A 24,061-nucleotide genomic window follows, 5' to 3' on the forward strand; every position below is an offset into this window, starting at 1 on the left:
GAATTAGGCTGGTAGCAAAAGGAAAAACAAAAGCAAAACAGATCTCCAATCTTAAAAGGACTGGGGTACTAGGCAGCTACAAAATCTGGCACTTAGGCCAAAAGAATAAAAAGAAAATTCAGGGGGCACCTAGGTGGCTCAGTGGGTTAGGCATCTGACTCTTGATTGCAGCTCAGGTCTTGATCTCAGCGTCATGAGTTCAAGCCCCACATACAAAGAAAAGAAGAGAAGAGAAAAGGAAAGAAAAGAAAATTTAGATGTATTTAGATGTATGCTATGTAATAATAGCAATATGATGCTGGGAACTAGATTGTAGAATAATATATCCTTAATTCCCTCCTATGTAACATTAGACTGCTGTAGAGAGTGAGGTATGCAGAAGGGATTCAAGTGGCCTTAGGGTAGGAAAAGAAGGGATTTAAGTCTGAAGTTAAGACAGAGTCCAAAAAACTTACGCTAAAAACCAAGCACAGAGCAATGTCAGTGACACAGAACAATGGTCCATTGACTTTATATGATTACAGGTGTCTAGAAGGGTAGCTATTAAAGTTATTTACAGATTCTGAGTCATGTAAGCCTGTTAAATAACATCATACCATGCACATATCTAAATTAGAGCATCTAGACTCTGTTTTATGTGAGATATTCTCAGTAAAAAGCTGTTTGGTACATAACGTTAATTGGAAAAGGTAAAATGCTTTCATGAGCAAATAAAATTACCTAAGCTTACTTATTCTCCCAAAAGGTAGAGATTCGGCATTTAAAACTAAGACACAGCAGTGGAAGGGTAGGCAGAGAAAAATGAAGAAGCTATTGCTCTTTTGAAAGGTTTGCCCACCTCTACCCTTTTGTGAAACAAGTGTCCCATGGGTTTTAGCATAGTAAGAACAGTTGGACTATTTTCACCTGTGTAAATATAGAAGGCTATCATGAAACAAAGCCTCCAGAGATGAAAGTATTTCATCCTTTGGCTTAAGTTCAACACTCTACTTCTGAATCAGTTCTATTATGTCTATTTCTATCCTTTGTACTGCATTACATTGCTAGTGAGGATACAATTCTAATAAGTCTTACCTTTCCTTTTATGTATTTGTACTTGGCACTATGATTAACCGTACTTTGCTCTATTTCTCTGGGTGTTATTAGTTACCAAGTTTTCTTCCATCTCTCCTCATTTTCAACACTCTTTCTCTGGTCCTCTTATTTTACGTCTCTTTCTTTTTCTATCTAATTGGAGGTAGTAAGGCAAAATGGTATATAAACAAAAGAGGCTGAAAGTAATGACAATCTACCATGTCTGACTGCTGCAAAGTATACTTTTGCACTAGGGTTGCTGCCAATTTGTTGTTTTTGCCAGCAATTTTATTTCTATGTTTTAATTTTTAAAATTTTTAATTTTATTTTAACACACACACACACACACACTTTTGCTGCTCTTAGTCAAAATTCCAACCCTGGCTCAAAAATCTTATCTTCCCTTTTACTCTTTTTTTTTTTTTTTAAGATTTTATTTATTTATTTGAGAGAGAGAGCACGAGCACAAGAAGGGGGAGGGGCAGAGGGAGAAGAAGACTCTCCACTGGGCAGGAAGCCAGATGTGGGGCTCGATCCAAGGCCCCGGGATCATGACCTGAGCCCAAAGGCAGACACTTAACCGACTGAGCCACCCATGTGCCCCAGCCCTTTCTACGCTTAAATCCAAATCACATCTTTAGTGTATCAGAAATAAGACCAGACCAACACTGTCTAGGACCTTTAGTCCCAGCATCATAACACCTGTACCAAAGGACTGTCTCACCATTTCACTCAACCTCGTTACCTTTGAGCACTGATTTAAAAGCACACTTCTCCCTTGTCTTCATGTTTCTGGCCTTTCCTACTCCCATCCCCCTCTACTCCTTTGCATTTTTTTTTTTTTTTTAAGTAATCTCCATGCCCACTGTGGGGCTTGAACTCATGACCCTGAGATCAAGAGTCCCATGCTCTACCGACTGTGCCAGCCAGGTGCTCCTCCTTCATACTTTCTTATTCCTAGTTCTGCCATAATAGACTCCACCTCCCAGTCCTTCCCTATACCCTCAACTTTTCCACAAAATCCTTTCTAAAATAAACCTGGCTCTGCCCTGAGGGCAGTGCTAATCTCTGCCACCCTCCCCACTAAATACCCCTCCACCCAACTCCCCACCTCAGGGATTTGAGGGGGTGGAACTGCAGGAACTGGCATTGTCAGGGCTTGCTTCTGCTAGATCCAAGCTGTTATTCTCTCTTTATATAGAAGGCCTTGTCCTTTGGGACTCCTGACATCTTTGCCCTATAGCCATCTAGTCACTGTTGTCTACTGGCTTTTTAAAATCACTCTTCTCATATTCATTAAGGACTTTGAGAAACCTGGTTCCCAGCATCTGTCTCTATCCCAACTTCTGCCATGATTCCAGAAGATTCTAAGGTTTATGCATATGACCAATTTATCAATTTATTCTTGAAATACCTGGAACTCCTTAACTCAGCATATCTTCCTTTCAACTGTACTTTTGCTACCCACTCCCAGGGTCACACACTGGCCTCCATCTAATTTCTTAATTGCTCCAATTTCTCTCAGTCCGCTGGGCCCCTCATGGCATTTCTTCCTTTCTAACTCAGCCTGGACTTCATGGCTAAATATCTGAGCTATTTTTCAATGAGCAATCTGGTCCCTTGCACTACTGGTCTTTTACAGTACTTGTCAGTTAAAAATCCCACTCTGGCCCAAAGATCTATTCTTAAATCCAAAAGACTAAACACTATAGGAGATAAATCACACAGCTGTACTGACATCTCTATAAATTCATGTTCTCCAACCTGGCAAGGCCAACAGTATTCACTAGTCAATTTCCCTTATCTAGGTCCATACTTGTCTTCACTTTCTTTCCTCCAGTCTCAGAAAATGAAGTATCTCTGTCTATTCCAAGTCAATCTATCAACATTTTCTAGAGCAAAGTAATCAATCCAGCAGGACAGCCCACTCAGCTTTGCTTGCTTCAGCATTCTCAGATTGCAAGGAGGAGCAATTCATAACCAAACCACTTAGACTGCCTTCACAATTGGAATACAAGGACAGAAAGTGGGTTTTATTCATCTGTGAGAAGTATACAGCAGTAGTTAGAATACAAGTTTTTAATCATACTGACCTGGACTTGAATCCTGATTTTACTTATTAACCATCACCTTAGCCATGTTTTCTTAACTTCTAGTCCTGTTTTCCATGTTTGTAAGAAGGGGATAAAAATAATAATATCCAACTAGTCACATTGTTATAGGAATTAAGCGAGCTATTTTGTGTATAGCTGCTAGTTTCTCAAACATTTGCTAAATAGTGCAAAAGTAGTAGGTCCTGCCCAACTACAGTTGTGAGGACTTAATGAGATAGTATAAAACACAAAAGCTCTTGTAAACCATCACAAGCAATGAACATATTAACTATGATCCTGACAATAGCAGTTTAGAGATAAGCAAATGCAATTACAGAAATGACAGAATGTTAGAGCTGGGGGGCAGTGCAAGCAGTTGGCCAAGTAGAATGGGTGAAAAAAAAGGGACTTTCATTTAATATGTGCCGTGAAAATTTCTTCCCCCCAAAAAATATTTGTTATTATAAAATTTTAAAATGAATGCAACTTTTAAAAAGAGGAAAAGTGAAAGAAAATCAAGACAATCCATCCATTTTTGGCTTTCACCCACTTTTCTCCACTCTGCTCAGAGAGATTTCAATCATCTCTTCTTTCTCTTGTCTCCAAATCTATTCAAATCTTTTATATTCTTAAGGAAACAACACAAAACAAAAACTCTTTAAATTTTCTACCCCATTGGCTTCTGGGAGTATTTTTGTGTACTCCTTTCTTTTGCAAGACCTTTAAATGTTGATAGGTCACGGAGTGTTATCCTCAGGCCACTACTCTCCTGGTCTACACGCTCTGCGGATATCTCAGTTACTTTTTTACTTTTATAAATTTAACTACAATATAAATGCTGATAACCTCCAAATCTATTTCTATAGTGCTGGCTTCTCCTCTGGGTTCAAACTTGCTGGACAGTGTCACCCAGACTGGCCCAGAGACATATTCAACTCAACATATTAAAAACTGAACTTAACCTCCATTGTCTCCTGACTGGCCCCTCATCTTGTATTCTCTAATTTAGCTGGTGGCATCACGCAATCAATCATTCAAACTAGAGACTGGGAACTCCTTCCTCTTACTCCCCAAAAATCAATCAAGAAGTTCTGCCTATTTTACCTCTTAAATATTTCTCAAGTTTCCCTCCCCTCCACCCCTACAACAACACCTACAACAAGGCCAGTTCAAGGCCTTTGCCATGTTTTCTGCAACACATTCTTCCCCCTCACCTTACAGAATGAAATCTTAAAAAATGCAGGCGCCCCAAAAAAATGCAGATTCTTAAATAGAATGAGCAAACTGGTAGCTGCCAGAGGGAAGGTGGGCAGGGGGGTGGGTGAAATAGGTGAAGGTGATTAAAAATAAACTTATCATGATGAGCACTGAGTAACATAGAAATGTTGAATAGTTATATTGTACACCTAAAACTAATATAACACTGTATGTTAATTATACTCGAATTAAAAAATAAGTTAAAAAAAAAATCCTAACCAAGCATACGCGGCCCCTGATGATTTTTCTAAGTTCATTTGTCATTACTCGTAGCCTCAAATTTTATGTTTTAGCAAAAAATAAACCACACATAGTTCCTGACCTATATATGACACTATTTCTTGTCTCTTGAGCTTTTGTTCATATTGTCTCCACTACTTGAAATGAATGCCTTTCTTTCCCCTTTCTCTTAAAACTCCTACTTATCATTAAGAGGAGCTCAGGGGCTACGTTCTCTATGAAGCTTTTTCTGAACCTACCTTCCTCCCTTTAAAGGTAGGTGCCCCTCTTCTGTATTCTCATTTTACCTTGTTCTTTTCTATGTATTGTACTTCCCACACAGTATTATAACTATTTGTATATGTCTGTCTCCTCCACTGATCTTTGTAGCTCAGAGCCTAGCCTATAGTCTGGTAAATAGCAAGCAATCAATAGATGTTTATTTAATGGTTGAATAAATGGAGAGGAAGGGAGGGAAGGAGCAAGGGAGAGAGGGAAGGAAAGAAAGAGGAGGAAGGATCATGTAGGGCTTTAATGCTGGAAGTAAGAGAAACCAACCTGTCAGGCCCAGGCCTCTGACCTTCAGAAAAACTGTCACTTCAGTTCAACCCCACATATCAATCCCTGGTGTAACAGACAGGAGAAAAGACCAAGAAAGAACACAGGAAAGATAAGAAAAGAAAAATATAGACATGTGGTAGACAGGTAATGGAAACCTTCCACCCCCCAAAAGATGTCCATATCCTAATCCTCAGAACCTATGACATGGCAGGAAGGACTCCACAGATGTGCCTAAATTAAGGTCTTGAGGTAAGAGATTATGCAAATGAGACTAATGTAATCACAAGGATCCTTCTAAAAGAAAGAGGGAAGCAGAAGAGTCAGAGTCAGAGAAGGAGATGGGATTATGGAAGCAGAGGTTAGAGTGATGCAATTGCTGGCTGGAGGCCACAAGCCAAGGAATATAGGCAGCCTAAAAACTAGAAAATGAAAGGAAATAGATTCTTCCCTACAGGCTCTAGAAGGAACACAACTGATACCTTGATTTTAGCCCAATGAAACCCATTTTGAACTTTTGACTTCTAAAACTGTCAGATAGTAAATTTGTGATATTTTAAGCCACTAAGTTTATGGTAGATTGTTATGGCAACAATAGAAAAATAATATACAACGCTATATAATGAAATATAATAAGTAACATCTACAACTGCCTCAAAATATGAATTCAAATTTCCATTCATAATGTATCAAAATTCGCTGTGTTTGATAATTTTATAAAAATATTCACACACAGAGCAACATGTAAATAAATGAAAGGATTTCCTGGATATAAAATGATAATTTATAAGATAATTTGGTAATCTTTTAAAGATGGAGATGAATAATCAAAGAAACTCTAGTTCCTAAAACACACATTTTTTTTTTTTTTTAAGAGAGGGAGTTTTTTTTAAGGGGGGGCAGAGGGAAAGGGAGAAAGAGAATCTTAAGCATACTTCACGGTGAGGAGCCCGACACAGGGCTTGATCTCAAAGCCCTGAGATCACGAGCTGAGCCGAAATCAAGAGTCGGATGCTCAACTGATTGAGCCACCCAGGCGCCCCTAAAAAACACATTTCTAAGGGAGATATTAGGAAGAACTTATGCTAAATGTAAGGGATTTTAATAAGTAACCCAAAAGATGCCATATATTTCATTTCTGTGACATTTAAATATAAAAACAAATAAAAATAAGAGCATTGTTATATGATCTGACTTTTTAAATAAGGAAGCCCTGCCTACCTAATTTGCTTATTTGCATTATCTTTCCCCAACAACATACACACAAGCACATACGTCAAGATATCTTGAAGATGTAGTAAGTACTAATGTATACCTGATTTATTATAAATCTCATAGCCAGAGTTCAAACAACTTACTTTCCTTTGTCCTTCAGCCATTCTGGGTTCTTTTCTTCTTCTTTTAAATCAGAAAGTTCAGGAATATCAGTATTCAGTGCTCTTCGTGCCTCTGCTTGTTTGTGTAACCACTGAAATCAGAGAACAAAATCTAATGAAGGACACAAAAGTCTTATTTTTATTAACAGCTACTTTGAGATTTCTCAGCTTCTACCATAAGATGGAAATACCATTTGTTATGGACTGAAACTTTGTGTCTCTCAAAATTCATATGATGAAGCCCTTAGTCCCCATGTAATGGTATTTGGAAGTAGGACTTTTGGGAGGTAATTAGATTTAGATGAGGCCATGAGGGTGGGGACCCATGATGAGATTAGTGTCCTTCTAAGAAGAGGAAAAGACCAGAGCACAGCTCTCCTTCCAACACTCCCTGTACCCTGATCTTGGACTTTCCAGCCTCCAGAACTTTGAGAAATGCCTGTTGTTTAAGCCACCCAGTCTAGGGTATTTTGTTATAGCAGCCTGAGTAGACTAATATACTATTTGATAATGTGATTTTAAACTTCCAGTTTTTATCCTTTTCAGTTTAACATTACTAGCTGGTAAAGATCAAATGTATAAAAATTTCTAGTCCAAATTTCATAGAAATTTCTGGGAGTTCGTGTGATTATTATTTTACTTTTCTTGCTTATATTTGTTTTTCTAAAATGAAAAAATATAAATGACTTTTAAATAATTATAATTCTATAATTCTAGAGATAATTTTACAAATAATAAAATTTAGAATATATTGTTTAATAATAAGAAAATAGTTAATATATTTTTAAGATTTTATTTATTTATTTGAGAGAGAGTGAGAGAAGGAGAGATTATTGAGGGAGAGAAAGAACCAGACTCCCTGTTGAGCAGAGAACCTTACTTGGGGCTCAATCCCAGGACCCTGAGATCATGACCTGACCTGAAGGCAGATGCTTAATGAACTGAGCCACCAAGGTGCCCCCAAAATAGTTAATATTTATAAATTGTCATCATGTCTTAAGGATCTTCGATTACTTCCACAACTTTTCTTTCCTTTTTTTTTCTTTTTAAGATTTATTTATTTATTTGACAGAGAGAGAGAGCACAAGCAGGGGAAGCAGCAGAGGCAGAGGGAGAAGCAGGCTCGCCGCTGAGCAGGGAGCCCGATGCGGGGCTCAATCCCAGGACCCTGGGATCATGACCTGAGCTGAAGGCAGATGCTTCACCGACTGAGCCACCCAGGCGCCCCACTTCCACAGCTTTTCAATTGTGAGAGGCAACAATTAATATCTTGTAGTAAAAAAAATGCAGTTCTTAGTGCCTATATAAGTAAAGATACAACATTCAAAATCCCAGGGCCCAGGAATTTATAAATGAATGAGAGATATTCTAGAATGTCACAATAGAAATACTGGATGATAATAATAATTAGTTGTAATAATATATTAACAATAAATGTCCAAATCTGTTACCAAACACATATTGATCCCTTACCAAAACACAAGTTTACAAATCTAATATAGCAAATGATGCATTTGATAAAATAGGTGGCAAGTGTAACAATTTATCTCCTGGAATAAGTAATAATACTGCCTAGTAAATCAGGGTTCTGGAGACAAAAAAATTCTGCAAAATATATTTTTCTCAAAAAGACATACTAAAATATATTCAAGAAGTACTATCTTAAGTGTAATGAATACTTAAGAAATTCAAAACTCAGTATTAGTTTTAATAGATGAAATAAATAATAAAGTATTTTCATTTGTGATCATTGTAACTAACAGCAAGTATACCTACCTCCTCTTCTTCTGCTACTTGTGATTCTCGGAGAGCAGTTGGAAATACTCGAGGGGTAAAGTTGATTTTAATACTGCCAGCAGAGCGAGGAGCAGGAATACTGTCTTCCTTTAACTTCTCCAAAAATATATTTTCTGAATTTCTTCCTTGAAAAGCAATATTAGCAAGTGAGTTATCTTTCTCTCATTTTCTAGATAACAATCAAACTGACTTTTAAAGTAATTACACATCAAAGCTACCTCTAAAATCCTATACAAATAAACCAAAGATAACTTCTGCTAGAAGGAATATAAAATCCATCATTGAAAGTGTGGCAGCTAGTTATTGCTTCTTTAATCAAAGACCCCAGCTACTTTTCTATGATTCTCTTTGTTAAAACACACAGTGTTTAATTTACATTCACTCTAGTGAAGGGCACTCTGAGCAACTCTACATCCACTTTATTTTTTTTTTTTAAGATTTTATTTATTTATTTGACAGAGAGAGAGAGCAAGAGCAGGAACACAAGCAGGGAGAGTGGGAGAAGGAGAAGCAGGCTTCCTGCGGAGCAGGGAGCCTGATGCTGGGCTTGATCCCAGGACCCTGGGATCATGATGTGGGGCTTGATCCCAGGACCCTGGGATCATGACCGGAGCCGAAGGCAGACGCTTAACGACTGAGCCACCCAGGTGCCCCTCTACATCCACTTTAGAAAGCCATCACTACCAATACTACCTCTATTTCCTTTAAGCTCCTACAGCAATATCTTCTATAAGCTTCCTTGTGATGGTATAAAAATTTTTCAGCCATCAGAGATAGCTAATGAGAATAAGCAAAGAGTAATAATGAAAAGCTATACATTTTTAGAAAGATAGTTTGATGTAATAATGGTTAAGCCAATATAAGAGGAGAAATTAATCTATGTGTTAGAATATAAACTATATGAATAAAAGGAAGGAAAGGTAAGTTTAAAAAATGCAAAAGTACAAAAAATATGATACACAGATTTAAAAGGCAATATCAAAACTTTTAAGAAAAATAGATTTTCCACAAATACAAAGAGTAATATCCTTGATATAAAATGAATGCACACAAATAAGAAAAAAACTTCTAAATTAAAAAATTTGAAAATGGCCTACATTGACATTTCCAAGAGAGGGAAGAGGAGGACAAGGAGGAAAAAATAAGGGCTCAAACAAACAAGAAAATTTGAGTGCAAATTTTCTAGATGTCTGTGGTTGAGACATCTATCTTCTAATATTCTATCCATTCCCCCCTATTCCTTTTAGGGATATAATTTTAGTTCTAAGCTAGGCATATGACTGTGTCAGGCTAGAATCTACATAACCCAGCCTCCCTTGAGATTAGATGTGATTATATGCCAAATCTGAGACAACAAAATGTGAATAGAAGTGATGTATACAATGGATCATTGTATAGGTACATCTGCTTTCTGTGGACTCCTCTTTCCTCCTTCCCACAGGCTAAAACACAATGCCAACCTCGGCATCCAGAGATGGAAGCCAAATGATGTAATGACAGAGATGGTCCTGCCTGCCTGGATGGCCTTGTGGAACAAAGTCATCTATCAGGCCTACATTGATCACTGTCACATAACAAGTATTGGATTATGGAGAACTAAATTTCTGTCTTATTTGATCTGTAATTTTGGTCTCCTTATTATAACAATTAGCTTTAACCTACCAAATAAAATGTTCCAAGAATTTTATATCCAAGTAAATTGTTGCTTACTTATAAAGGCAAAAGACATTCCTAGATATCTAAGAACTAAGTAAATATACTACCTAGCCATCTTTTCCAAATAAATTAATCAAAGAAATGTTCCAGAACATGGAGAAATGAAATTAAGAACCCAAGAGTGGAGAACTTGAGGGTAAAAATGAAAAGAATTGGTTTTCTACACAGTGGAGAACACACTAAAAATGTGAATAAGATTCTTAAATGTTAGTATAACAGAAGGAAAACAATAAAAAGTAAAAATGAAGTATATAACTTCAAATTATTATACTAATGATTACTAGGATATAGAACATGAAGGGAATAAGCACTATTTTCCATAATGAGAAATTAAAAATTTATTTTCTTGGGCGCCTGGGTGGCTCAGTCAGTTAAGCATCTGCCTTTGGCTCAGGTCATGATCTCAGGGTCCTGGGATCAAGTCCTGCGTTGGGCTCCCTGCTCAGGGTGGAGTCTGCTTCTCCCCTCACTCTCCCTCTCTCTCTCTCTCAAATAAATAAATAAAATCTTTAAAAAATTTTTATTTTATCAATTTTGCTAAAATAAGTAAACATTTTTAAATGTTCATGAAAACATTAATGTGACCATTAGTTACATTAAAATTAGGCTATTTAGCTTCCAAACTCTTACTGTAAAATAAGACAAGTAATAAAACATAAAATGAAAAGAAATTAGCTTTCTGTCTCTAGAAGCATAAGGTTAAAGTTTTTAAAACTTTTTATAAACAATGTCCAGCTAAAATGCTATAAACACATAAAATGCTTGATAAAAATATAACAAATAAAGGTTCAAATATACAGTTTAGTTTAAAAAGTAAGCAAAGAAAAAGTCTTATCAGTGATTTACAGTTGGGGTAATCCAAAAGCTGACAAAAAGCTGTTTAGAAAGATATTTATATCTATATCTGAAATACATATATAAAGGCTAAAGGCTGGAAATTTAATGCTGATATAGTTACAGAGGTGGGAAGCTGGAAATGAAACTAGAAGCTTAGAAGGGCTGCTCTCTTAGTGAAAAGAACATTTATAAAATCACTGTCCACTGGTCCAGGAAAGTGAAGCCTATTCTTCCTGGGGCTTTGGACAGGAGGAGAAAAAAATATCTCTTGTGAGAAATCAAAACTCTAGGTATCCCTTGTGAGCAATTCTTACTTCCACAAACCAGAACACCTGAGATTTTTTTATATGCACCCACAAAAAAAAAAAAAAATCCTTGCTGAAAATGAACACACAATCAATAACTACAAATCACATGAGAAAATAATCCAGTATAAAGGACAGTTAGCAGACACAACAAACAGGAGGTATGGCTTCTTATAGAACAATCTGAAAGAGATTAAAATAATTTTAAACATGTTTATTAAGAGCAAAGACAGGATAAATCCATAATGAAAAATGAAGAAACTAATGACAAAAGAATGAACAACAACAACAGAAAAAACAAATGGAACTTCGAAAATGAAAAAATACTGCCACTAAAATTTAAAAGGATAAGTTTAACAGCAAACTAGAAGAGATGTGAGGATAATATATAGAATGTGGTCAAGAAATATAGAGAAAAGAGGAAGGTGATATTTCAAGACAATAGCTTAAAGGTTCACAGAACTTTACTGAAGACATAAGTTCTTTGAATAAAAGTATATTCCAAGTTCTGATATTATGAAACAAATAAATATAAAACTTCATAGAGACTAATAAAATCAAAGTACATTAAAGTGAAGAATTTTAAAGTAACCAGAGACAAAGGATGGATTACCTTATAAAGTTTCAATAGTTAGATCAAGAGCAGACTTCTCAGCAACATTAGAGGGCAAAAGGCAATAGAAAAATATCTTCAAATTACTGATGGAAAATAACTATCAATGTGGAATTCTACAACCAGCCAAACCATCCTTCAACAACAAGTATAATATAAAGATAATAACTGAACTTAACACCCACAAATCTTCATTAAAGAACTACTAAAGGATTTACTTGTAAAGGGAAGGCAATTTAACCCACAAAGAAGTGAAACATAACAAGCAAAGACAAATTAAAAATCAGTAAATATACATCAATCTAAATAGTAATGACTATATAGTGGGAAAAAAACCCATACTAACAGTGATGCCTAAATTTAGGGATTTAAAAATAAAGTGAAGGGGCGCCTGGGTGGCTCAGTTGGTTGAGTGGCTGCCTTCGGCTCAGGTCATGATCCCGGGGTCCTGGGATCGAGCCCTACATCGGGCTCCCTGCTCAGCGGGAAGCCTGCTTCTCCCTCTCCCTCTGCCTGCCTCTCTGCCTACTTGTGCTCTGTATCTCTCTGTCAAATAAACAAATAAAATCTTAAAAAAAAAAAAAAAAACTTAAAAAAATAAATAAATAAAGTGAAGTCAACTGATCTCCTTTCCCACCAATAAAGTGGACTAAAATGTTTAGACAATTTCATAGAAGATGGGTATCGCTGGAACTTATGTACTAAATTTCCTTGTAATATTTACAAGAATGATAGAGATTAACCTTAATGTTTAATATGCATGTTAAAATATAGTAATTAGAATTATATCTACGTACCAAAACAAATACAAAAAATTTAACTTTAATCAAAGAACAAAAATAGAATACAGACCTTTCAAATTAGTAGAAAGAAAATAATCAAGAACATTTTTTAAATCCAAGGCAGAAAAATAGAAAAAAGAACCAAAAAGAAAGTCTAGTAAATATAAATCACAAAGTAAGATAGTAGAAGAAAATCTTAAGACATCAGGATACATTTTATTTATAATAATAAATCTAAGTGGCCCATAGCTTATTAAAAGAATAAAATAAGCACAAATACACCCCATAAACTACAATCTATAAACACACTTGTAACATAATGATACAGGAAATTTTAAATATGAGAACTATAGTCATTCCCATTTTATACATTTGGAAACTAAAACAAAACAAAATGAAACAAAAAATCAAACCAAAACAAAAAACCCACAAAAAACAAACAAAAAACTCTCTAGTAATTCAAGGGCCAAAGGAAAAAATGATGATGAGTTACAAAATATTTGCAGCTAAACAACAACAAAAACACAAGATTCCAAGACTTGTGAATGTATTAACATAGTATTTAAGAGAAAAAAATTTAACATGCATTTATTAAAATATTTCAAAACTAATGAAAACAAGTCGGACAAAGAACAGAGGAAACCTAAAGAAACTAAAAGAAGCAAAATAAAAATAAACACAGGAATTGATGGAATAGAAAACAAAGAAACAATAAAAAGTATCAACAAAACCAAAAATTGCTTTTTGGAACAGATTTACAAAATGCTACAATACTTGATCAAGGAAAAACAAAATAGTATTAGGAATAAAGAAATGTTATAATGATAGAAGCAAATAAGAGAAACTTTATGCCAATAAATTTGAAAAGATGATATGCACAATTTCCTATAAAATAAATTACCAAAATGGACTTGAAAAAATAGAGCACCTGAATAACCAGAAACTAAATGTACTTCTATAAAATACTCCATGCCTAGACATATTAGGGGTAGTTTTACTAAACCTTCAAACACCAGATATTTCATAGCAAACTAAATTGTTTTTGAAGAATAGAAAAAGAAAACAGGTACAATTTCCAGCATACCTGAGCAGTAAATATTGTAAGACTTTGCATGTCTGAAAAGTCCTTTTTCTTGCCTCACACTTGATTAATAAGCTGGGTATAGAATTTCACACTGAAAATTATTTTCACTCAGAATTTTGAAGGCATGAATTTTGATTCATGTTTCAGGATTCCAGTGCTGAGGTTAAGAGGACAAATACTAACATTCCCAGTCCTTTGTGCATGATCTGTTTCTCTTCTCTGGAAGCTTTCAGGATCTCTGCCTAAAGTGTGCTGAGGGGTGCCTGAGTGGCTCAGTCAGTTAAGCATCCAACTCTTGATTTTGGCTCAGGTCATGATGTCAGCTGTTGTGAGATCGAGCCTCACAACAGTCTCTGAGCTGGGTGTGGAGCCTGCTTAAGATTTTCCCTCTCCCTCTGCCCCACCCCCTGGTTCATGTACTCTTATTCTCTCTTTCTAAAAAAGAAAAAGAAAAAACATAAAATGTGCTGAAATTTCATGTGCTTTGGCATGAATATTATAAAATCTGCCGTGCTGGACCTGATAGACTCTTTCAATGTGGAAATTCATTTAAGTTTTCAGAAGTTTTGCAACATTAAAAATATTATTTCCTCTATTCTGTCTCTCCCTCTCTCTTTCTTATACCCCTATTATTTGAATGTTGAACATCCTGGATGGATACTCTGATTGTTTTATCTTTTCTATTTTAAATCTCTTTGTCCTTTTGTTCTACTTTCTGAAAAACTTAGAAACTATATTCCAAACATTTGATTAAAGTTTTAATTTTTATCACATTTTAAATTTCCAAACTGTTTTACTCTCTTAATATTCCTTACCATAGCCTCTTGTTCTTGTTTAATAATTAAAATATGTCTTCATCTCTCTGAAGACATTAGTTATAATTAAGTTTTCTTCTGTTCCTTTCATTACTTGGTTGTTTCAAGTTATATTTTTCTGTATCTTGTCTATCTCCTCCTATTAAAGTATAAAAATTCTGACTGAAGTTCTATGTACATGAATCTGAAATCTGTTGACTAGTAAGCTTCAGCAGGGAGAACTAGCTGGGCCATTACAAATGTCAGGATTTTTTCATCCTACACTCATAAGCTTCCCTATAGAAGAATTCTCTAATCTGCATCCCAGGTGCACTGGGTTTGTGCATGCATATGTGCATGAGCTAAGGGGAGAGGAGCGCTGGAGGGGATCCCTTGAACTGGTATTTAGATTTACACAATGCTGACTTTCACTCCATCTCTGTATTTTCAGAGCAGAATCTCACTCAGTCTTTAACTCTGCAGAAAGTAAACCCCCAATCTTCTGTCATGATCTGGAGATCTGGTTGTGAAACTCTATTTACACACTTTCAACCAATCCTTTTTTTTTTTTTTTCTTCCAGACTTATATTTGCCTCTACCTTTAGGAGTACCTGGTTCTTCCAAGTTGAAAAGGGACAAATTCACATGGCCTAAAGTTTCATCTCTCCCTCTACAATGCTTTTAGTAGCTTAGCAGGCAAATCAAAACTACTTCAACAGAACAGGCTGGTACCAGTAACTGAATTCTTTCTAACAAGATAAGGAAGTCCCCATAGTTAATTAATTAGATGTTCAATGATTCCTCTTTCCCAGTCTCCTATAAACATACACAATACTACAAGGACCAGGATCCTCAAAGGAGGCTTTACTATGGCTGGCCTTAAGCATAACTACGGAATAACAAGAACCTGAAGAATTTATGTGCATTTTGGTGCTTTTCTGCCTAAAAGTATTCCCAATAAACTTTATTCAATTTTACAAAGAAATAATTCATGTACAATAAAATGTACTCAGGGGTGCCTGGGTGCCTCAGTTGGTTAGACATCCAACTCTTGGTTTCCACTCAGGTCATGATCTCAGGGTCATGAGATAAAGTCTCATGTTGGGCTCTGTACTCAGCAGGGAGTCTGCCTGAGATTTTCTTCCTCTCCCTCTCTGCCCCCCCCCAGCACTCCCACATGTGCGTGTGTTTGTGCTCTCTCTCTCTCTCTCTCAAATAAATCTTTAAAAAAACTAAACTGTACACATTTTAAAGTACATTAATTCATTGAGTCCTGACAGATGTATGCACCCATGAAATCATAATCATAATGAAAACAGAAAATTTCTATCACTTCTAAGAGTCCCCTATAGCCACTTGAAGTTCATCCTTTTACCTCTGGCCCCAGATAAGCACTGATGCACTCTCAGTCATTATAAAATGGTTAGTATTTTCTCGAATTTCATGCAGTATGGACTGTTGTGGTCTCTTTTATTGCAGAGTAATATTTCACTTTATGAATGTATGAGAATTTGTTTATTCACTCCTCTAGTGATGAGCATCATTTCCAGTTATTCACCATTGTGAATAAAGCTGCCATAAATATTTGAATACAAGTCTTCAGGTGAATACATCTCTCTTGTGTAAATACTGAAGACAAAAATGACTGAGTTATACGATAAATGTATACTTAACTTTTAAGGAAAGAGCCAAATGCTCTTCTAGTATTGTGCCATTTTACATTTCTACCACCAGTGTACAAGAGCTCTAGTTGCAGCATATCCTCAACCACACTTGTGTTGATGGTTTTTAGTTTTCTGTTTTAGTCATTTTATTTTTTTTTTAAAGATTTTACTTATTTATTTGTCAGAGAGAGAGAGAGCACAAGCAAAGTGAGCAGCAGGCAGAGGGAGAAGCAGGCTCCCAACTGAGCAAGGAGCCTGATGCGGGACTTGACCCTAGGACCCTGGATCATGACCTGAGCCAAAGGCAGACGCTTAACTGACTGAGCCATCCAGGTATCCAGTTTTAGTCATTTTAAAGCATATGTACTATGTACTGTATCTCACTGTGGTTTTAATTTGCATTTCCCTACTAACGAATAATGTTGAACATCTTCTCATGTGCCTAGTGGCCATTCGTGTCTTCCTCTGTGACAAGTCCATTCAAATCTTTCATCCAATTGTTTATTGGATTGTCTTCTTATGTATGTATTATGTACACAGTGAGGCAAGAGTCTACCTTTATTTGTTTCCATAAATATATCCTGATCTGTTCCAGACGTTCCTTTCCCCATTGAATTGCCTTGTTACCTTTCATTAAAATCACTAAACCATACTTGTGTAGATCCATTTCTGGTCCCTGTACTCTGTTGTTTTGAACTTAAGGTTTGTCCTTTCACCAATTCCATCTTGTCTTTATTATGGTAGCTTGATGCTAAGTCTTCAAATCAGGTGGTATGAGTCTTACATCTTTGCTCTTATTTTTAAAAGTTCCTTTGGCTATCCTAGGTCATTCACATTCTCATATAAATTTTAGAACCAACTTGTCCATTTCTACAAAAAGCTTACCAGGATTTCTAATGGAATTGCATTGAATCGATAGATCAATTTAAGAACTAACATCCTATCAAGGGGGGGGGGGACATCAGAGGGGGAGAGGAACCATGAGAGACTATGGACTCTGAGAAACAGAGAGTTCTAGAGGGGAGGGGGTGGGGGGATGGGTTAGCCTGGTGATGGGTATTAAAGAGGGCACGTACTGAATGGAGCACTGGGTGTTATACGCAAACAATGAATCATGGAACGCCACATCCAAAACTAATGATGTAATAGATGGTGATTAACATAACATAATGAAATAAAAAAAAAAAAGAACTAACCTCCTATCAATATTGAGATTTCCAACTCAGGAACATGTTATATCACTGCATTTATTTAAGACTTTAAAATATCTCTCAGCAATTTTTCTATAGTTTTCAGTGATGTGGTCTTACATTTCTTTTGTTAAATTTATTCCTAAATATTTTCTCTTTTAGTGCTATTACAAATAAATTAAAATTTAATTTTCCAATTGTTTGCTGCTGGTAAATAAAATTTTAAGTGACTTTTATAATCTTTATGAGACCTTGCTCAATTCAGTTATTAGTTCTAGCAGTTATTTTTCAGATTTCTTAGTGATTTCCACATACACAATCATGTCATCTACAAATACAGCTTTACTTCTTCCTGTCGAATCTTTATGCCTCTCATTTCTTCTTCTTGTCTTAATGTAATGGTTAGGGCCTCCAGTATAATGTTGAACTGAAACAGTGAAAGTGAAATACTTGCCTACCTCCTGGAGATACAGGGCAAGGCAAAGCATTCATCAACTGACCAATAAATATGAAGCTTACTACACATTTTTTTTGTAGAAGGACCTCATCAGAAAAAGAAAGTACCTTTCTATTCCAAATTTGTTGAGAAATTATTTTTATAAATGGGTGTTGGGTTTTATCAAATACCTTCTGTAATAGTGAAATGATCATATGTTTTTTCCTTTACTCTGTTAGTACAGTTAATTACATTGAATGATTTTCAAATGCTAAACCAACCTTGCATTCCATTATCCATTTTTAGCAGTCAAAAATTCTCTAGGCTGTGTGAAGAGAAAACATGACTATAGTTGTTTAACCAAGGATGGGTTTATTTTCTCACTTAATAAGCTTGAAAGAAGGTGGTTCAATGCGGAGGTAACCATCTTTCCAAAGTCATTAATGTCCCAAACTCCTTCTTCTTCCCTATTCCATCATTCTTAGTGTATGTCTTGCCTCTTTGTGGTTTTAAAATAGCTAATGAACTTTTTGGTACAGACCTTCATCTTAGGTAGGAAAAGGAAAGGAGAAGCAAGCAGAAAGGAGTAATACTTTTCTATAAATCTTTAGCAGATTTCTTCTTGCATTTCAACAGTCAGAATTTGTCACTTGGGCTACATCTAGTTACAAGAGAGTTTGGGGAAGTGAGTTTTGCTTTGTTTTGTTTTTTTTTTACTAATTTAAAATGATTTTGTAAAAATAATTCAATGTGCTTTTTCAATGTGTTCCTTATTTTTTCTCTTTATAATAAAAAATTTTAAACATATATAAAAGGAGACATAACAGAATAATTAACCATCATGCATTCATAACCTGCCTTCAATTATCAACTTCTGGCCAATATCACTTCATCTTTACTTCTATCTACTTTCACATACCATATTATTTTGAAGCAAATCTCAGACATCATATATTTTCATCCATAAATATTTCAGTAGGTATCCCTATGAGATAAGGGCTTTCTAAATCTAACTATAATTACATTATCACATCTAGAAGGAAAAAATGTAATTATTCTTTAATTTCTTGAAATATCCAATTGGTATTTAAATTTCTAAGAGGCAAGGTTTTTAGCTGAACACATTTCTTCTGTCCCCTCCCTCAAACCATGATTCTGTTCGTAAAAAAGAAAGGGAGAATATATACTGAGTAGGAAATCTGCAGCACCTGCCACACCATTTGTATTCTGTATATAAAAAGTGGCTTATCTAATATACTATATATACTCATATTATAAATTATGAGTCTTACTTGTTGATGTGCCAAAGAATAAGAGTACAATAATCCAAATTCCAAACATCTAAGTTGATTTTTAAAATCACATAAAATCCTATCAAAATTTTTTACTTATAAAATCACCTTAATATAAAATATTAAGCAGTTTTCATCAAAATGACACCACTCTATATTTAAGTTCTAGGTCTAGAGGAGTATGGAGCTCACACCACATTTAACTCCTCTGCCCTGCAAAGTAATTGTGTCATAGCCTTGACTCCCAGCTTCACATTAAGAGATAAAATCAGTGTGGTGTGCCTTTTATTATGGGACTGGTAATTAAAACTTCTGAGGTTTTGCTATTTCATCATTAGTAATATTTTGGTTAAGCACAAACTGAGTCACTCTTGAAAGATACTGTAAGGCTTTGGGATACTTGATAACAAACATTTAAAAGGTAGTATTTTTCCAAACCAGGACTATATACTTTGAGTACTTTTTCCCTAACACATTTCTGAGTGAAAACATGTCCTTAATACAGAGTTGGCTAAAATATGTTATGAATTAAATAATGAACATGGCTAATCTGCCTGTCTTACCCGTGTAGCAATATACCACAGCAGTGGTCACCTACTCTAGAGCCTGATCACCCACGTCCAAATTCTGACTCTGCCATTTATTAGCAGTGTTACCTTGGGCTAGTAAGACTCTCTGTGCCTTTCCTCACCTGGAAAATGGGGATAATCATGGTTCCTAACTCATAGGTCCATTTATTGACTTTTCAACACACTAGATCTCACTTAAAGTAGTAAAGACATATAACCTAGAGCATAGGTTTCAGATGCAGATAGATGTGGGTTCAAATCCCACAGGTTTACTTATTGGGTAGTTGTTTATCTTTTCTGAATATCTATTTCCACTAAAATAAGAATAGCAGTACTTATCCCAAAGTGTTGTTGTGATGACTGAGTGATACAACCAATAAAATCGCCTGGCATAGGAAAATCACCTAATAAATGTTAATTATTATTATTACATAAGGGATTTTACAAAAAAATGTTCCATTCCTAAATATACTAAATATGCCTAAAACAAAGTTTAATATTCTAAAATCAGATAAAATCAAACTCTTAGCTTTCAATAAAGAAATATGTTCTTTTACCTATTTCTGAACACATCAGGATCAAAGGCCAGATGAGCCCCTATTTGCTTACAACTAAGTTTGTGTAATAGTACTCATGTTCCTGAGTCATGTGAGGAAAATGTCTTTTTTTTCAAAATATTTTTTTATTTATTTGTCAGAGAGAGAGAGAGCACAAGCAGGGGGAGCGGCAGGCAGAGGGAGAAGCAGGCTCCCTGTGAGCAAGGAGCCCGATACGGGACTCAATCCCAGGACCCTGGGATCTGAATCATTGCTCATTGTATTTTGAAAATGTCATTGTTTCCTAAGAGAAGAAATAAATCTTTCACCTTAGCCTCTATACTGTAGTACTTATTCTCAACATACCAAAATAATGACCTAATACTATAAATAGATTACGAAAAAAAAAAAGTGACATGTCTACTTCACCAAATGGACTCACTTTCCCAGAAAATATTAAAGTAATGATTGTACCTTTTGTGGCAAGATTTCTAGATGCTGCAATTCTAGTAAGGCTTTTATGTGTTAATTTGTTTCTCTCTTCTTCAATTTGCTTTCCTTGTTCACAGAATTTCTCTTCTCTCTGAATTCTTTTTTGTTCTTCAGCTTTTCTTTGACATTCTTTCCAGGCTTCCAATTCTTTAGTTGCTTTTAGTCGTTCATTTTCTTTCATATCTTCTATTTTTTTCCTCTCCTCTTCTTCAATCTGTAAAAATTACAATTACCAAAACCTTAAAACATACAAAAAGCAACATTTTAAAAATAAGAAATTCATTATAATAATTAATTATTATTATAAACTCTTATCATTGTATCTGCAGCAGCAGTAGTAGTGAATAAAAAATTAAAATGGGAATGGTAAATGATTTAGGATGTCATGGAATACAGGTTTTAGTTCCAGATTTACCATTAATTATTAATATAATCTTGAGCAATCATTTTCTCTAGCCTCAGTTTACTCACATGTAAAATGGGGACAGGCATTCAGTTAAATGATATCTAAGGGCTTGGTAAAAAAAAAATATTTTTCTAAAAACCAAGTCACTTTGGGGTGCCTGGATGGCTCAGTCATTAAGCATCTGCCTTTGGCTCAGGTCATGATCCCAGGGTCCTGGGATCGAGCCCTGCATCGGGCTCCCTGCTCGGTGGGAAGCCTGCTTCTCCCTCTCCCACTCCCCCTGCTTGTGTTCCCTCTCTCTCTGTGTCTCTCTCTGTCAAATAAATAAATAAAATCTTTAAAAAATATAAAAATCAAGTCACTTCTCCCAAAATTTACACACACAGACACAAATGCACGCACACAAATGCACGCACACACATTTGTCTTTCTACTTATGCCAGTCTTCTCTTGTCTTGGGACTGAAGTTGTGCCAATCTTCACCTTATGGAATGAGGGAACAGTAAGAAAGGAAACGGGAAGGACGAACTAGGAAGTTTGTCTCTGGTGGGTTTGAACTTTGAACGCTGCTGCCAACTGCATTTGCAATAGCAGGTATTTGAAGCTTCCACAAGAAAAGCTGATTATCCGATGAATTTGAAAGCCGTACATTGTACAGGAGTGTGCTGACTTTCTCTCCCTTTCACAAACTCCCTTCACGTGGGCACGGAAGAAAAACCCTGTGAAAGAGTAACTGGTTGGTGTATATGATTGACTCTATGTATCTGACTTTCCTATGGTGACAAAAATATCTCACCTCTATCCTCTAGAGAACACAAATTCTCATCTCTATGTCCAGAGAAGCAGTGTCTAACAGAACTTGTCTGACAGAACATGATGGCAATGTTTTGTGCCATTCAGTAGAGCAGCCACTCGCCACATGTGGCTCAGTAAGCACTTACAATGTGGCTGATGCGACTGAAAAACTAAATTTTTATTTTATTTGTGTTTCATTAATGTAAATTTAAATAATTTACATTTAAATAGTACATTTGGCACAGCTCTAGAATAACACGTTGGGACGAAGTTTCCTAGAAGCTGAATTATTTCAGGGTACAGAATAAACACAGGTGTGAAACTACACTGAAAAGGTGTTCTGTAGTATCTGCAGGACCTAATACCCTCTTCTGGAAGACAGTTTGTTATTTTCCTATTGGACTGTGGAACACTGACTTTAAAATAAATTTCACAGATTACTGAACACGAGTTTCCTACAGTCCCAGAATTGCACATAAGGCCTAAACTAAGCACAAAAGATAGTAATTTTTACATATTCTAAGTTCAGAGAGTTGCCAGTGAGCTGCCAATAGGTTGGGCCAGAAGAATCTGTGGCAATGAGCCAGCCTTTAAATGCCTGACAACAGGGCATGATGACCAGTCAGCGTTAGCCAGAGGCAGCCACAACCTAAAAGGAGATGACAACTTCACCCAGTTTAATGATATGTTTGCCTTTTTTCCTGCTTCCTCTCTGCCCCAACGCATGGACGAAGCGGAAAGTATGTGGAGTCAGAACACCCTCAATGCCTCATAATCCCTACAAGTGGAGTGAATTTTGAAAAGTTTTTAAAAGTGTGTAAGACTAAGTCTTAGTTACTAAAAATGAGACTGTCCTTACACCAAAAAGTAACAGGAAAATTAGGTTATTATAGTAAAGATGTAATTAAGAGAACTATATACATATACATACACACACACACACACACACACACATAATTTATAATAAGCTATATAAGAAAAAAAGAAAGTCTAACTCTTCAGGGAGTAAGGGGAAAGAGGAGAAACCAAAAAAGGCTTCAAAAAAGGTGACAAAGAGACTAGAATGAAGAGAAAAACATGAAGAACACCACAAAAGTCCTTATAATAAAAGGAAAAGAGAGACTAAATATATCAAAGAGAAAGACAGACAAATGCGAAACAATCCTTGAAATTCTTTTATTAAAAAAACACAATATGTGAAACATAGCACTTAAAGGAGGACTGTATAGTAACAGAAAAACTCAGAAAGCTAGAAAAACAATGATCACATATGAAGAAACGGGATTTTAAGTACTTTGTACCACTAAAAAAAGAAGGATGCCATTTAATATGGAGTATTAATTTAAAATAGACAGGAAGTGTAAATAATAGGAGGATAAGAACAGGTCCTGAACCAAATTCCTGAAGAAGGGGAAATCTGTATTTCTTTTAATTTGGAATGAATGCCTGGTTTATTAAGGCAATGTTCTTTATAAGCCAATCTCTATTATGAGTTACATTTACAAATCATAAATAAAATATTAGCAAACTGAATTGAGGGAAATATTAAAATTATAATACATCTTGATCAAGTAGCACATTTCTTATTTACAATATTAGGAAATCAAAAGAGAAAAACAATAGGATCTTAGTACATGCCAAAACACCAGTTGATACTAGGAATAGAAGAAAAATTTCAGCTTAATAAAAGGACTCCTACAATGTCACACTTCAAGGTGAAGCATTAGAAATATTTCTAACAAAGTCACTAAAGCCAGTATACTTAATATTTTATTATTTTCCTAGAGATCATAACCTATACAATAGAATTTTTTAAATAAATAGAAATTTTTATATATATTAAAATTTTATATATTAGTATATTTATTTTTAAAATAAATATAAATACAGATTATAAGGAAATAAAATTGTTATTATTTGCAAATAATATGGTAGATTACCTAAAAGAACCAAAATAACAAACTGACAAACTATTAGAACTATTATAAAAGTAAGTTTAGCAAGGCAATCACATACAAGATCAACTTTATCTGAACTCAAAAAAACTTACCTTCCTACAAACTGGCAATAAAGAATTAGAAAAATACAATGGAAAAAATCATTTCATTAGTAATTGATTAAAAAAACCTTTTAAAATGCTAAGAATAAGCTTAACAAAATATGAGTAAGTCGTAGA

General features: G+C 35.2%; 1 protein-coding gene across 2 annotated transcripts in view; it reads right to left on the bottom strand.

The window, feature by feature from the left end:
• DNAAF4 (dynein axonemal assembly factor 4) overlaps positions 1-24,061 on the bottom strand; it is a 56,827-nt gene that overhangs the window by 8,949 nt on the left and 23,817 nt on the right. For both annotated transcript variants that reach the window (XM_032417840.1, XM_032417841.1), the window contains exons 4-6: positions 20,667-20,898; positions 8,354-8,499; positions 6,560-6,669 (exon numbers count right to left, since the gene is read on the bottom strand). In XM_032417840.1, the coding sequence (XP_032273731.1) occupies positions 6,560-6,669; positions 8,354-8,499; positions 20,667-20,898 (488 nt within the window). The remainder of the gene's footprint in view (positions 1-6,559; positions 6,670-8,353; positions 8,500-20,666; positions 20,899-24,061) is intronic.

Source organism: Phoca vitulina, unplaced genomic scaffold, assembly GCF_004348235.1.
Source record: "Phoca vitulina isolate PV1807 unplaced genomic scaffold, GSC_HSeal_1.0 scaffold20, whole genome shotgun sequence".
NCBI lineage: Eukaryota > Metazoa > Chordata > Mammalia > Carnivora > Phocidae > Phoca > Phoca vitulina.